Source organism: Dermacentor silvarum, chromosome 1 (genome assembly GCF_013339745.2).
Source record: "Dermacentor silvarum isolate Dsil-2018 chromosome 1, BIME_Dsil_1.4, whole genome shotgun sequence".
In the NCBI taxonomy this organism is placed as follows: domain Eukaryota; kingdom Metazoa; phylum Arthropoda; class Arachnida; order Ixodida; family Ixodidae; genus Dermacentor; species Dermacentor silvarum.
This window is the reverse complement of record NC_051154.1, coordinates 432,220,513-432,237,028: the sequence shown is the minus strand read 5'-3', so window position 1 is coordinate 432,237,028 and position 16,516 is coordinate 432,220,513. Positions and strand designations below refer to the sequence as shown.

Here is a 16,516-nt window from a genome sequence, read left to right as displayed (position 1 = left end):
TTACACACGCGCCTGTATTCCGTCACTATGAAACGACGAGAAATTACATTCCATCACCTCTGGGAGTAACCTAAGTCTCTCTCTAAAAAAAAAAGGCTAATTGCTTACACGGAAACTGCTAAGACTGGTACTTGATAATTAACTTACAGACTTCAAGATGTCAAGTTTATCAGAATTGAGGGAGATTATCACAAACGCGTGGCTTGTACTTAATGAGCATGCGCGAATAATACATAATACATAATACCACTTATCTACCTATATATTGCGGTTCATGCCTTCGCAACATAAAGTACGTAAAGAAAAAAATGCTCGCAGTATTGAAACTTTGCAAAGATACATTAAGCACGCAATAAGAGTAAAATAGTTCCTTGGCTTCAGAAGTATCAGGCGTAAGGATCACACGCACACACACACACGCGCGCACACACATACATGCACACACATACACAAACACACATAAACAAACACGCACACACACACACGCGCACAACTACAAAATATTAGTTACAGGCATTAACTCACAAATTACATACATTTGGAAACTAACGCACGCGCGAAAACACAAAAAGCTTTGTCACGGCTCGAAGAGTCAACGAAAATTTCAGCCGACTCACTTTAAAAACAAAGTATGTGCACAGTTATCGGTGCTCTGTATTAAACTGAACGAAGAGTCCGGCTATGCGAAGAGCATTAAAATCTCCATGCAACTTCATCCACAAATATGAGGAAAGCTGCAACATTCACCTCGCAAAGAACGGCGTGCTTAGAAGGGGCGAAATCCCTTCTCCCGATGTTATGGAGCCACTGCTTCCGACGCACGACATTCCGTTCACCTCGGGGGATATAAAATAAGGCTTGCCCTTTCTCTGGCCTGCTGCTGCATTGAAACGCGCGGGGCATTTTCACGGAGAACGAATCTCAGATTTCTACGAAAGGATGGAAAAACTTGGGAAACACGTTCGGAGCGGCAGGGCGACCACCACTTGGACTGCTCATGGCAAGCGGGAGAAACTAAAGGCGCGCGAAAGCAAGTTTCGCGCCGTTTTTGTGACGTCAGGGTCACCTGACGGGGTAGTCTCGAGCGCCGCAGCCATTCAACGTGGCGGATGCGCTGCCTCCGCGAAAGAGGGGGAGAAAAAGAGGAGGTTGACCGCGCCGGCGAGGGTGTTGCGGCGTATATCAAAGCGTGTCGCTACTTTCTAACATCAAAGGGCTTTAGGCCCCTTGCAAAAACACCACCCAGATGGCGCTCGCCTCCCCGGCAGCCTAAAGCCCCTGGTTTTTCCAGGGGCTTTACGGTAGCCACATTCGGAGGCGAAGTTAGAGAGATAAGAAGGCTGCAGTTGCCGGGAAGCCTGATAAGCAGCCAGGGATATTTGAATAATATCACGTTCCACTCTTAAAAGCGAAGCTTAAGCGCCCTCCAAATTTTTTGTTCAATTTTTGTGTCTTGTGCAGTGAGAGCTTACTGTAATGTATTAGGACTCGGAGATCATAAGCGGCAAATTTTGTGGCATGATGGAAGCTGCAGCGCTCCGTGCAGGCGGAATACTTATGTGTGGAGCTTCCATACTTGGCTGAAATAAGATGTTCGCCGATGACTGTACGCTTAGCGTTTCCACTTAAAACAGAAATGGTCCCGATAACTTGAATACGTGATCCATAAGAGCACTCCGAGGATCAACTAAATGCTTGAGAGTGGGGCCGGCACATTTCTTTAGCCTCTTTATAGTCGTTATAACATGTTTGCAGTAACATACCACATAAAGCCCCCATGGTGGAAAAAACAGCGCTAATTACACAGGCAGAAGGAAGAACACAGTACGAACGCTGCCCTGCCAGCGGTTGCTTTATTGTGCGTGCACAGATATATAGCTTGCAATTGGAGGCGGAAATGGGAAAGGGAAACAAAAAACCGGGGAGGCGGTGGGGGACGGGGTTTACATGCATGCCAGTCGCGCTTGGACCTGAAGGTAAAACTAACAATCACGTAATTATTAATCAAGTAAATATCTGTATTCCTTGTCGGTTAGAACGAGTGAAGGGGAGCTGAAGCATAACGAGCCTATGTGCACGAACACCCGCAGCAGGGCGAGCTGGTGTTCGTGTTGTTTTCTAGGCCCCCCACCAACTCGTCTCATTTTGCAGGAAAGTGAATGTCAGCCACCCCTACAACAGTTCATGCAGTTAAGAATCAGACCTTGTGGTCATTGCAGCGCAGCAAGGAAGTCGTCTACGAGATCCCCACCACGTGTGGCAGAACGTACATCGGCCAGACCGGACGGTGTCTCAACGAAAGATTGCGAGAACATGCGCATAACGTTGAAAACAAGAACTGAAGCAATCTCGCTATCCACTGCGCTCATTGCGGGTGCAAGCCGGTGCTTCATGGCACTAAGGTACTGCGCCATTATAGAGACAGTGGAGCACCAGAAATTTTTGATACCTTCACTATGATCCGCATGGGCCCGTTATGCGTCAGCTCCCCTTCACTCGTCCTCACTGACAAGGAATACAGATATCTATCTACGTGACTAATCATTATGTGATTGCTAGTTTTACCTTCCGACCGAAGTGCGACTGGCATGTAAACCCCTCCCCTTTTCTTTGTTTCCCTTCCCCTTTCATGGAATATATTTGTGCACGCACAATAAAGCAACTATTGGCACAGCGTTCGTCCTGTGTTCTTCCTTATGTGTGTTTGTTTTAGCTCTGTTTTTTCCATCATGAATGCATGCAAACGAGCTCGCCTTCAGACCCTTTCAAGTTATGTAAAGCATGGGGGTGAAATGCGAAAACACCTGTGTACTTAGATTTAGATGCACGTTAAAGAACCCCAGGTGGTCCAAATTTCCGGAGTCCCCCACTGCGGCGTGCCTCATATCAGATCATGGTTTTGGCACGTAAAACCCCATAATTAAAAAAAATTACATAAAGCCTGTTACCGAGTGGTCCACCGCCCTCGAGAATCCGGAAGTGAATCAGACAGCGTCTTCAGGCATATTGCGTTGTTTTATTTCCGTCTCGGAAATACATAGGAAAAGGGAGCAGGCAAAAACGAAAAGGTGGACGCAAAGCGCATGCGCGCATGCTGCTTTAGCGGACGTAGCCGTGAATGCATTTACCTTAATAACCGTTGTACTCTGCCGGCTTCTTCGTAAGAAAGGAACGCCGCAGCTGGGGCGGGGATTCGGCGAAGTCTGCAGCAGAACCCGACTCCGACACCCTATCCTCCGTGGCTATCGGGCCTTCCAGAGTTTCGGCTGGTGTGGTCACGAATGTATCGGCAGGATGACTGCGCACACGGTCTGTGCAGTGGCGAACTACAACATCCTCCCTCTCAGTAGTCACCAGCCGGGCACCCGAAGTGGACTTGACTTTACCCGGTGTCCACTTGTCTCTCACCCCCCTCGTTGCGGACGTACACAATGTCGCGTGGGGCGTGTCCGTCTGCAGATGGCCGCTGAAGCGCTGTGCAGTTCCTGGGGGGAGAACACATGTCTAGTCTTGTCCGCAGTTTTTATGCGAAGAGCAAATCTGAGGGAGACTTCCTCTTGGCTGCGGTGCGTTTCTGTAATTGCACAAAACATCTAGCCAGGGCAATCATAAAATCCACTTCCGTCTTTTTTTTTTCTAGAGTGACGTTCTTAGACGCCTGTTCTTGCGGCGAGCGTTGGCGTTGTCCCTCGATCGTAACAAAGCGAACGAGCACAACGAAGGATAAAAGCGAACGTTGAGCGCAGCGGGAGATGAAAGACGGCGATAGCGAAGAGAGCGCGAGGAGGAAAGCGGAGGAGGAGGGCATGGTCAGAGTCTTTCATTTTTTTTTGCTCACGAAACTGCCGCCTCAGTTTCGTATAGAGCCAGCGCCCGCCGCTAGAGGCGCAACTGTGCATGAGATGGCATGCGAACGCCACTACCGCTGTGGTTGTGTGTGGGGCAGCCTCGGTATTCTAGCTTTCTAAACTTCCGCAACCGCCACTTTGCTTTCAAGTAACTACTTTTAATATCCCGCATGCATCGATAAGTGCCTGAGCACGTCTTCTGCCAGGAAATCAGCGACCGGGAAAAAAGTATGGTTGATCCCTCTTTCATAGGAATCGGTAGAACATAAAAGTGAAACGTGTCTTCACAGAATCTGTTGCATGCTAGCTTCGTGACTCACGGTCCGCTGCAGCGAAAGACGCACGATTTGCGGGCCGGCGATCGTTTTGCAGGTTTGCTTGGCGCGCGGAGCCATGTTGGCGCGCGGAGTTCAGCTGCCGAGCCGCTTCGGCGAACGTACTACCATTTTGGTCCGACTCCGTAGTGTCTTGGGCAGCCAGTTGAGTTGCGACGCGCTCAGCTTCAGGAATTCGAGAGGCAGAGTTTCGCAGCGTGCGCCGTGAAGGCGCGAAGGCGTTCTGCTTCACGCTAGCGTGTCTCTCGCCGGACCGAAGCGTGATTCACCCGTCGACACCATTGCCTTTCTGCGCCGCTTAGCACAGCAGTTTTCTTAGTTGGTGCCATCGCAAGCGAAGCAGTAGGCGGCGTGTAAACACTGCTGATGCATGTGGAAGCTGTACTGCGTAGGCGACGAGGCGCCACAGGCTAATCCGACGCGAAAGTCGGACCATCTGCGGAAAGTGCAAACACCAGGCTATACCGCGTTGGAGCCCGATGCACTGTGACTACCGAAGAGCTCCCTGTCGGCGCTCGTTAGTGTCACGATGCAGCACTTCGCTTCACCGCTCCTAGAGGGCGGCGCCATTCTTGTCATCCGGCAGATGGCGCCATCCGGCCATCTGCAGACGGACACACCTTACGAGACACTGTGTACGTCCGCAACTAGGGGGGTCGGGGATATTTCTAGATATTAAAGGAGCTTATGGCAACGTAGACAGGCAATTGTTATTGGATATTATTTTGCCCGAAGGCTTATATGATGATTTTGTGGAGCTGCTGAGGGAGACATATAGAGACAACAAAGTACAAGTTGTATGGGAAGGTCGAAAAGGTAATGAAATGGTGGGAATTCACCAAGGATTCAAGCAAGGATCTCCTCTGTCATCAGTGTTGTTCACGCTTTACGTTAAGGGTATAGAAAGACGACTGGAAAACAGCGAATTAGGTTTTGATTTATCCTACATGCGTAATGGACAAATGGTGCAACAGAATGTCCCTGGACTGATGTACGCAGACGACATTGCGCTACTAGCGGACAATAAAAAAAGATGTGCAGATGCTTGCGAATATCTGTGGGAATGCAGCGACAAATCTAGGCCTTAGGTTTAGCACAGAGAAATCAGGAATTATCTTCAATGAAGAGACGAGCAACTTCGTGGTGTCAATTCAACAGCAAGTAATACTCATAGGGAAGCAATATAAGTACCTCGGCGTACACATAAACGAAGGAAAGAATTACTCAAGCAACCACCAAGATAATCTGAAAATAAAGGGGAAGCGGAATGCAGCAATAATGAAACATGTGGGACCACAATAAGTATGAGGTGGTGCGTGGAATCTGAAAAGGAGTAATGGTGCCAGCGCTAACATTCGCAAATGCCATTCTATGTTTAAATCGGATATCTTGTCGGGTTTGGAAGTTAACCAAGGATCAGTAGGCCGGTTGGCTTTGGGAGCCCACGGTAATACCACAAATGAGGCAGTGCAGGGTGACAAGGGTTGGGCCTCTTTTGAAGTCAGAGAAGCACAGAGCAGAATTAGTTTTGAAGAAAGGCTCAGGAACATGGATGAAAATAAATGGGCAGCTAAAGTGCACAAGTATCTCTACATGAAAAGTGTGGACACAGAATAGAGGAAGAGGTCACGGAAGTTGGCAACCAAGTACAGGATAATCGAAACTGTAAATAGACAACCAGGAGTCACCAGAAAGAAAGTTAGAGAAATATAGACCGTGAATTGGATGCAAAGAATGGAAACAAAAAGGACAATGGCGATTTACAAGAACGAGAACAAAGAAATTAGAAGGGAAAATCTGTACGATAACACAAAGGGCAGTGCCTTGCTATTTGAGGCTCGAGCCGGTTGCCAAAGGACCAAAACATACCGGAGCAAATATTCGGACCTAGATGAGGCATGTGTATGCAGCAGTAAAGATCCAAAGACTACTCAGCACATCCTAATGGAACGCGACGGGATCCACCCAGCGAGAACCGTAGGTAACGTGCAACTTCCAGAACAGCTTGGGTTAAAAGTGGAAGGAAACATCAACTGATCAGCCGTAGATAGAGACGATTGGAGTACTGGTAGAAAAAAAAAGCAGGGAAAAGATGGATACGACCTTATCTCTTAAAATCATAGGTAGCGGTACAAGGTAAATTTTTGAAAAAAAAAGAATATTGAGAGGTATACAAAAATGCTAGATAAAGAACATGTACAGTATACCTGATTAAACCAAGCAGGCTAGGTGACTATTTGCCGCCACCCCGTTTCAAAGGGGATGCCAATAAATCATCATTTTATCATCATCATCATCGAAAACATATTTTACTCATTGGCGGCGAACGTCCCCTCTGTTACGGGAAGTTCATCGCGGACCCCGGCAAAAAATACGTTCGTGGTAAAATATCCGCTTCATAACATGCTGCTTGCCGTGGTCTCAGTCCAACAACAACAACGAAACATATTCTTGGATTTTGCGTGCCAAAACCACCATATGATTATGAGGCACGCCATAGTGGTGGACTACGGTTTAATTTTGACCACCTGGGGTCCTTTAACGTGCACCTAAATCTAAATAAACTTGTGTGTTTACATTTTGCACCCATCGAAATGCGGCCGCCGCGGCCGGGCGGTCCATGTCCAGATTTCGTTCCCAGCGCCGTTAATCTCTTCGCTTCGATTGGTTCCGCTTTTTATTATTTTTAAATTAAACACCACACATTCGCAACAGAGCACCAGAGGTGCCACTTGTAAACAGAGGTAAGTATCTGGGTGTTGCACTCCCACTCACCCGTAAGTAAGCGAGAACTCTCGTTTGCGCACAGCGCCAGTTTGTTCGCCGAGCACAGCTGTTCACTTTCTCGTAAACCGTGAGCAGTAACTTATCAAGAGATGTAAACAATGAAATCGTTATTGCATGGGTTGCTTCCGTAGGTGGACTTCGTTTAATGACAAAGCAAAGAAAACAGCTGCTCCGTGCGCTTCAGATTTCTCGAGAAAGCAATGCCATTTCTGAACGAGATTTAGGTAGGATGAATGTAAGACAATCCTCACAACTAAATCTCTTCGGTGCAGCTTTTAGCATAAAATTAAGGCGAACGTGAAGTGTTAGAACTTGCACACTTGGACAATTGTCTTAGCAAGCAATAGTCTAGAAGCGCCACTAAGCCCAGCACTCATTCACGCTGCTCGTGGTTTTGAAGCAGAAACGACGAAATGCGAACTATTTACAACAGGTTCAAATATGCTAATCACCCGTTATGATAATTGTATCATGGTCATATGTTTATCATGAGAGTTAAAAGCATGGCATGGCATGGTGGTTGAACTTCCGATGAGCGGGACTGAGGTTTGGGCTTCGGAGCTAAGCTGGAAGGAATTCAAAAATTATTGGGACGGCGTTAGGCTTCATTGTCGGTTTTTCACGCTCCAGGGACACGGCGTCTCCGTTGATATCGAAATTGTAGGCAGTGATGGTGTCCGAGGCGTCGAAGTGTTCCGCGCACACACGCGTATACTTGGATTCAAAGTTAAAACCACTACAACCTGTCGCGGTATGGCCGGCTTCCATTTCTCGCGCTGCTCCATGTCACTTGGTAAACAAACCAACGACACCTTTTCGGTCGTTCCCAAGTAGCCGGCACGGCACCCCGGCACGCAACACGTGTTCCGCATCGTCGTCCCACCCCGCCACTTCAGCTAAACAGTCCAGCACTCGAAAAATAGCCCAGCACATGAACAGAACGCACCATATCAATCAGCTCGTCTCGCACCGCGCAAGCATTTCGGTGCGCGAACGATGCCCTCTGAGGCACAGTGGGGCCGCGTCGCGGCACGTCTGAGCAGTGTATGAGCCTCTCCCGTAACGTGAAGGCGGAGTTTCGTGGCCAGAAACCATGGAAAGACTCTGGTATGGCGAAAGCGTGAGAAGTGCTGCGCAAGGCGCACGTTGTGGCGAAAATGGTACGAGATGGCGCCAGAGTAGCGCGCATCGTCTGCATGGAGGAAGGAAAAAAACTAGGAGGGAACGTCACGTGACAATCTTGAAGCCTAGCAAAACATTTTGACGAATGGGAGGATGGGAAATAGGTCCTCACGTGATAGGCAAGCAGTAAATTTACTCGGCCCGCCTTGGTTGCGTCTGCTGCAGGGGTTTCGATTATGCGCACGTAGTAGGCGTGGCAAACGCACGCCAAAGCACGGCCGGGCAAGAAGGGCGCGTCGCCCGTCTTGCGGGCCGCGAGAAGTTCGCCGTGAAAGTTCGCTCCATGTGGGCCGGGCGTTAGAAGAAGTATTCGAGCTCTTAGACTGGGAAGGCTTAGGAGTGAGGATGAACGGCGAATATCTCGGCAACATTGGGTTTGCAGATGACATTGTCCTATTCAGCAAAAATGGGGACGAATTACAACAAATGATTGAGGACCTTAACCGAGAAAGCGTAAGATTGGGGTTGATGATTAATACGCAGAAGACAAAGTTAATGTTCAATAGCCTGGCAAGTGAACAAGAATTCAGGATCGCAAGTCAGCCTCTAGAGTCTGCAAAGGAGTACGCTTATCTAGGTCAAATACTCACAGGGGACCCTGATCATCAGAAGGAAATTTACAGAACAATGAAATTGGGTTGGAGTGCATACGGCAGGCATTGCCAAATCTGCCTGGGAGCGTGCCACTCTCGTTGAAAAGAAAAGTGCACAATCATTGCATTATACCGCTGCTAACATATGGGGCCGAAAGTTGGAGGTTAACAAGGAAGCTCGAGAACAAGTTAAGGACCGCACAAAGAACGCTGGAACAAAAATGTTAGTCATAACGTTAAGAGACAGGAAGACAGCAGTGTTGATCAGAGACAAACGGGTTTAGCCGCTATTCTAGTTGACATTAAGCGGAAAAAATGGAGCTGGGCAGGCTGTGTAATGCGTAGTATGGATAACCAGTGGACCATTAGAGTTACAGAATGGATACCAAGAGAAGGGAAGCGCAGTCGAGGACGACAGAACACTAGGTGGGATGATGAAATTAGGAAATTTGCACGCGCAAGTTGGAATCAGCTAGCGCAAGACAGGGGTAATTGGAAATCACAGGGAGATGACTTCATCCTGCAGTGGACATAAAAATAGGCTGATGATGATGATTATAATTCTATTTCTAAGCACATCACAGTCACTTAGATCAAGGATGCTGGGAACATGCTGATGACTGCCGTCTTAAGCGCAATAGGGGCCTTTTTAATCATCAGTAAGCCTTAGGTAGAACTTGTGCGAAGAAAAAAAAAAAGCCGTCACTGTAGTATTATTTTAGGACAAGCTTGATGTCTTTTACCATGAAGTATTAGCGTTTCACTAACTCCCTCAGCAATTTGGCCGTTATAGACGCCTTTCTTAGTGTTTCAGTTTTTATTAGTTATTACAGTTAGCACGAGTTAAGTCGTAGGGTCGGTTTGAGCGGTAAATTACATTTTATGCGTAAGTGTCAAATGACCCATTGAGCGAAATGCAGCTCCACTAACGTGAAACCTGGGAAGGTGCCAAGCATGCAGTGATGCACCGTTAATGGGCTCATACTGTCTTGAGCAATGGCTCATAACCCCGTAAACGCGGCCTCCCCATTACGACGACAAAAGAGAATGGAAATTTTAGGCTGGAATGATGAGCAGCAACGCAGCCCGCTGTGGAAGACGACGACGACGACGACGAACGCGTGAGCGCGTGCCGAGGGTTTGCTTAACATGACGACGACGACAGGAGACGCCGACAGCTCGGGCGCATAAGGTGCTTCGCACCTAAAAGAACAGCATGCCACAAATATAAAGCAATTAAAAAAATGAAATATGGGGTGTGATGGTGGAAATGTCCTCTCTTCACAAAGAGAGGACAGATCGTACTTTTTGCATTAAATCCAGCATTGAATGAGAGAACTAAGCGAAAAAGTCATGTATTATTAGTAACTGAAAGGGGTACGAAGTTGACGTGTGGTCTCCTACAGATGCCGTTCTAGGGGTCCCTAGAATGGCGTCTGTACGAGAGCTGATCGATAAACCAATTTGGCGTAACCTGGATGCAATTCGTCAGAAAATTCGCCTCCGATTCGACGGCTACCGTGACGTTCAGACATTGATCAAACGCGTTTAAGGACAAACAAAGTAGTCGATAGGCTTCATGGTCCACGTGAGCCATACACGAAAAGCACAGCAGGAAAGGTGAGCACGGGCTCTGTTATTATGTTTTCCTCCGGTAATATTAATTTTCTTTCAATTCTCCCGCCGAGTGACAATCCCGGCGATACCGCAGGCGGGGCTTCGCGCGAGCCAATGGTGAAGAGGTGAAGTTGAAAACGAAAAAAAATGTTCATAAATATGGCCCCAAGTCTCGCTGGATCGACAAGAAGCACACGACGGGCTATGGTAGCTTCCTACTCGACAAAGACGTTCAGATTTTACATAGAGCCGACTTGTGTTAAGCAGTGCCCTGAAGCAACGATGCAAGTCCCCCCGCAAACAGGATAAAGTACTCCATTGGCAGCACCCCGAACAGGGTGCTGGCCAAGGAGGTGGTGCCGAATCAACAGACGAGCTTGCTCGCGTCAGCACAAAAGCATCGAACAGTTACAGCCGCTTGAGTAACCGTTCAGCATGCTGATTAGCAGTGATGCCTACGTGCGGCGGTTTGAATGCTGAATTAACTATGCACTGCAATATGTAATTTTTCTAGATGTGGCAGTAACATGTAGTAAACTCAGCCATCAATAGCAATAATTTGTAGTCATTTCATCGCAGCACGGCACTCACTAAGGGCGAGGATATAGGGTGCGGCTACCCATATATATTTTTTTCCATTCTCGGATGTAAAATCCAACCGCAGCAAGATTCGCAGTTGTTGATTTGACATGGCCAAATTTGTGCAAACTACCCTTCGCATTTCCTTCGCAGAGCGGAATAATACTGCAAGAACGCCATCGGTACCGCTACGCGCAGTCGCATCTGTGAGCACAAGAGCAAGAAAACCGTAACTCGTTAAGTACTCTAAACTACGTGAATTAAAGCAGTTTATTCCCTCAGGTGCAAAGTGCAAATCACAGGCGGAAAAAATGAACTAATGGCAATCTGACCATGGCCATAAACAATGTTCCATGGCGTATTTTACTTAAGTGGCTCGGTGCTTCGCAGCGTCGTGCGGTTGCTTCCTGGCAGTGTTCATGGAGCATGCGAGCGATGGTGGCTCCCTGGTCACCTTGCTCGTGGAGATAGCGCTGGAGTTGCTTCGATTGATTCCTTCCTACTCGTACTCACGCGGCATGACCAAGATCCTTCAACTGGGCGCGGAGAACACTCTGTGTCGGAGAGGCGGCGCCCAGCTGGTGAGCATCTGCCACACCAAGGCCATCAAATTCAAGCTTTCTCTGCAGAGATGCTGCCAACGTAAGTGCGCCTTTCTCTTTCGAGCCCCTTGTCCAGCTGAATCAGAGCTCAGCCGAAGACTGGGTGCAGCAGGATGTATAATAAGAGAAGGGGTGGAGGGTTTAGTTCGTAAGCGTTCCATTTAAGAACGTAAGTTTCAGCCACGAATTGTGATAGACTACCGATAAACACGTAAAGGTTACATAATTTTATTCCAAGTCGTTGCAGTCTTTACTGAAGTAATATCAAATCCGTAGGATGATGCTTTGTGCATTTCATAGCCAGCTAATAATTTCATAGCCAGGTGAAATTCATAATTACAGGTAATAAATATCGATTTAGTCCATAAACGTTCATGTCGTGTTTTTTATATAAAGGAACTCGGTGCCAGGCTCAAAACACATTAACCAGTTATTCATTGGCGGCAAGACTTACGAGCAAAAAAAAAAAAACAAAAAAACACGACTCTTTCGTCATTGCTAACAAAACGGAACATGTGGAACATCCTTTCAATCATGGTAGTGTCTTTCAACATAGTGGTCATGAGTAGGAATACAGGGTGCACTGAACTAAAGTAAAACCGTATTGAGTATATAAGGAATTCAACGTTAGAGGATTTTTCCCTTGCCACCACTCGGCGCAAATGGTAAGAACAAGTTGCGCCAAACGTGCGCCCCTCTGTCTAAAGGCGCTATGGGAGTACAAACTCCAGTACATCTATCTACAGCGCGGTTTGCTTGCCGTGTGCCAGCAACTTAAAATCATTTAGAAGCGCCGTAAGTTCGATGCAGGTTTGTGTCGGCGCTTGCGTTGTTGAACAAGCTAGCCCTGCAAGGGTGACAGACTCAGCGGTGATCTAATAGACAACTTTTATCTAATAGACAGCAGCTTGTTGTTTTTGACGATTACTTTTCTAATCCATCATATATTATTTAAAGGTGTTTCCCAAGGATCTATTTTAGGACCACTTTTCTTTTTAACATACATTAATGACTTACCTTATTGACTTTCATGCTCAAAGGGCATTTTGAATGCAGACGACACCACCATCTTTCCACAGAGCTCCTACCTTAAAATTTCAATTTCCGATTAGCAAACAGATTTAAATTCACTGGCGCAGTGGCGCGCTGGCTGTCAATGAACCCTTATAAATCGTCTTTTATGCTTTCTCATTCACCAAACAGGAAAGCTTTATCTCCTTGTCTTTTTATCAAAAACTAGCTCTTTCTTACTTCATCCGATCATGTTAGTTTTCCCTGAGTCATTGTTGTCACTCGTCTTAGGTTTCATAAACACATTTCTTCAGTTTGGATTAGAATATATTTTGGAATGCGTGCTCTCCTCTGAACCAGATTTCACTTCCGCATCCATGTACTCGCAACGTTATCACACCTTTATACATATCTATATTAACTACTGCATCTCATCGTGGGGTCATGCATACTCATTTAACCTCTTCCCATTGATTAAACTCCAGAAACAAGCCTTTAGTATTATGGAATTCGCTTCAAGGTTTTCACCTTCTCTTCCTATTTTTATTGACCGTAATATTTAGCCTTTGTTGAGCCACTCTTAAGGCAAAAGCCTTAGGTGTCAGTGTTGGCGGTGACCTTGGCGGAACTGCGCCTTGACGGAAAACGGCCGCCTCCGCAAGAAATGCTCGGATTGACGTCACATTTCTCAGGGAGGTTCCTGTAAACAAAGTAAATGAGTGGATTTGAAATAAAAATTTGGTACATTTCTGTCTGGGTGGGAGTCGAACCCGGGCCTCCGGGTTGCGAGACAAGCACGCTTCCCTGAAGCCACGGTTGCTGCACGGTTCAGGCTTACTAAACGTGTGCTTAGTGTGTGCGTAACTGCACACGTTACGTCGCAACCATCTCGCTGACTAAAAGGTGTGGCCTAGTGCGTGCACTAACATGCTGCACTTTAGGTAGTACGTTAAGTGTTCATAGGTGGCGTTCAGGAGGTCGCTTTAGTGTCACATGTGTTCTTCCCGTTGCGGCTCGTTATGTCTTGCAAGAAGTCTAGCCCCGACAGTGTGTTTCAGCGAACACTTTCAAAAATTCTTAAAGATTGCCTGTGGCAGATAGCACAATTCTAGTTCTTGAGCTGGTCTACTCGAAGAGGCGGACATCACTTGCACAAGAAATTAAAATGCATAATCGAATAATTAACAGAAATTCACTAATTAGGTTTTTAACTATTTACCTGATGGCCCATATTACAATTTACAAATTGTAGCCGTGGAGTTCGCAAGGCGGATCCACTTGGAACGAATTCTCGGGATGACACCCGTTTCGAGATATTAATTCGCGAACTTTGCGAAGAAGTGCATTGGCGTTCCAGTCAGATTCTTAAAAAACGTCGCTTTTTGAATTGAAGCACAAAATTAACTGGAACGCCAATGCATTTCTCCGCGAAGTACGGGAATTAATATATCCAAACTGGTGTCATCCTGAGAATTAATTCTAAGTGGATCCGTCTTGCGAACTCTACGGCTACAATTTGTAAATTGCAATATGGGCGCCCCATCAGGTAATTAGTTAAAAACTTAATAATTAGTGAATTTTTGTTAATTATTCTATTGTGCATTTCAATTTTTGAGTAAGTAATGTCCGCCTCTTCGAGTAGACCAGCTCATTATCTAGAATTGGGCTATCTGCCACAGGCAACCTTAAATAAATTTTGAAAGTGTTTGCTGAAACACCCTGTATAACATACGGCATTACCAATATGTAATTACAAGGAAGTCTAACCCCGATTGTATAACTTCATGTATTACCAAATGTGCATCAGGCTTTCGCCTTCTTCTGTTACAAGAGTGTAACACCTGCCGAACTTTTTTTATAATAAAGGCATTATCTTCTTTAAAATTTATAACCATGTTCCCGCTTTAGATATTTTCCCACGGCATGTGCTCTCTAATCCTAATCCTAGTCACTTCGTTACCCATCGTGACTTGCTCTTGCCTAGTATCTAGACTAATTATAGTAGATCCACTTTGATTTTTATTCAGTATCATTCTGAAATAGTTTGCACATACATATAAAATCTGCAGCTTCCAGGCAAATGAAAAAAAAAACTGAAAAATTGTTTATTTTTAAACCATAAATAGAACCATATATAATTGCATAAAATAACCAATAAAATCGGAACCATATATAATTGCATGAATAAAGTTTAATGGTAGATGGGATATCTACCATTAAACTTTATTCATGCAATTATATATGTTTTTCTCTTTTGTAATATATGCTCTCCTTCGTTTACTTCGCGTTTTTACTTCATACTTGTACTCATTTACTTGCACAGGAGGTCCTGCAAACAGTGAATCAAACTTGGGACCTCCTTCTCTATATGACTAACTACAATTTCGAATATATCTGTAACATACTTGAATTGAACTCTGTCTGGATGCAATCATTGCATTCTAGCGGTGCTAACATATGAAGCAGAAACGTGGAGGTTAACAAAGAATCTCGAGAACAAGTTAGGGACCGTGCAAAGAGCGATGAAACGAGAAATGTTAGGCGTAACGTCAAGATACAGGAAGAGAGCGGTGTGGATAAGAGAGGAAACGGCGATAGCCGACATTTTAGTAGATATTCGGAGAAAAAATGAAGCTGGGTAAGCCATGCAATGCGTTGGGCAGAAAACCGATGGACCATTACAGTTACATAATGGGTGCCAAGGGAAGGGAAGCTCAGTCGAGGACGGCAGAAAATTAGGTGGAGGGGGGGGGGGGCGGTATTTCCGAACAGAAAACGGATGGAAAAGCTCCTTTCGCCGAGAGAGCTTGGGGATCGCCATCTATCACAGCTCCTGAGACAGGTGCACGCCCTCCTCGGCACTCGTCTCCGCTCGTTCGACGACGGTCTACTAAAGAAAATTTTTATCCAGCGGTTAATACCGCCGACAGTTCAGTTGGTTTGGGCATCTGCATCAGAGTTGAGCCTGTCCGCGCTGGCCGCCCTCACTGACAAGGCGTGCGAAGTAGCACCGACCCAGCTATCGGTGGCTGCTGCAAGTTCTGAATCACGCACGGCATCCTCCACACTAGCAGCGGCGCTACCCACTAATCAGTCGGAGTGATTGATTAGTGCGTGAGTGGGCGTGAAATGCGGTGTGAGTGCGTGACCAGTGACAATAAATATAGTGGATTTTCGTAAGTAAACGTGGCAACGGTCTCTTCCTCCTGCCACAATATAAATGTGCCTGCTTCCTCAATAACAGTTTTGAAGCGCTGGAAGTCGTTAGTGAGTGCTGTTTCCTTCGGAAGGTCATTCCAGCCCGGAGCGGTACGCAGGAGTAACGACTGCAGAAATTTTGCAGTGTGGGCGCGTGGCGGGATCACAAGGTGGGGATGACTTACGCGAAGGTCTCGGTGTAGCTGTTCAAGGATCTGGCTGTCGTGTGGGGTGGAATGAAATAATGTGTGATAAAGATAAAGGCGTGCAAGTGCAATTCAACGGCGAGAAGCGACAGTTGTAACCGAGATTTCAGAGCGCAGATGATAGAGTCGCAGGTAAAGAACAAATCTATAGCTTCACGGTTCTGGGCTGACGCCAGAGCTTCAGCGCGACTAGTTTTGTAAGTGTAGGTGATATATTCAACGCCTCAACCAGCTCGGGAATAAGTTGATTTTCATGCTCAGACATCTCCTCTTAATATTCCCAGTGGTAGTCTCGCCACAATCAGTGCGCATATCATGCAGTTAGGTTATCGCTCTTTACGGAAAATTATCTTCTGCTAATGAACTCTACAGTCTTCCCTCTATATACATGTTAACCACACAATGAGAGCATGTAACAGTATCATGGCTATAGACGGCTTCATGCTCGCGATAAGAGCAGTGAGTGTGCCGCACCCAAGAAACTACCGGTCACGTGCATTATCAGTTGTGCTACGCGGGAACAAAAAGCATGTTTCCAAGTTGTTTCAGCGTACGGAA

The 16,516-nt window shown here is 46.4% G+C and overlaps 1 protein-coding gene across 1 annotated transcript in view; it reads left to right on the top strand.

Moving 5' to 3' along the window:
- The window catches only part of LOC119448311 (phospholipid-transporting ATPase ABCA3-like), a 150,405-nt gene that overhangs the window by 93,954 nt on the left and 39,935 nt on the right, over positions 1–16,516 (top strand). Inside the window, exon 18 of the mRNA XM_049664094.1 lies at positions 11,332–11,583. Within this exon, the coding sequence (XP_049520051.1) occupies positions 11,332–11,583 (252 nt within the window). The remainder of the gene's footprint in view (positions 1–11,331; positions 11,584–16,516) is intronic.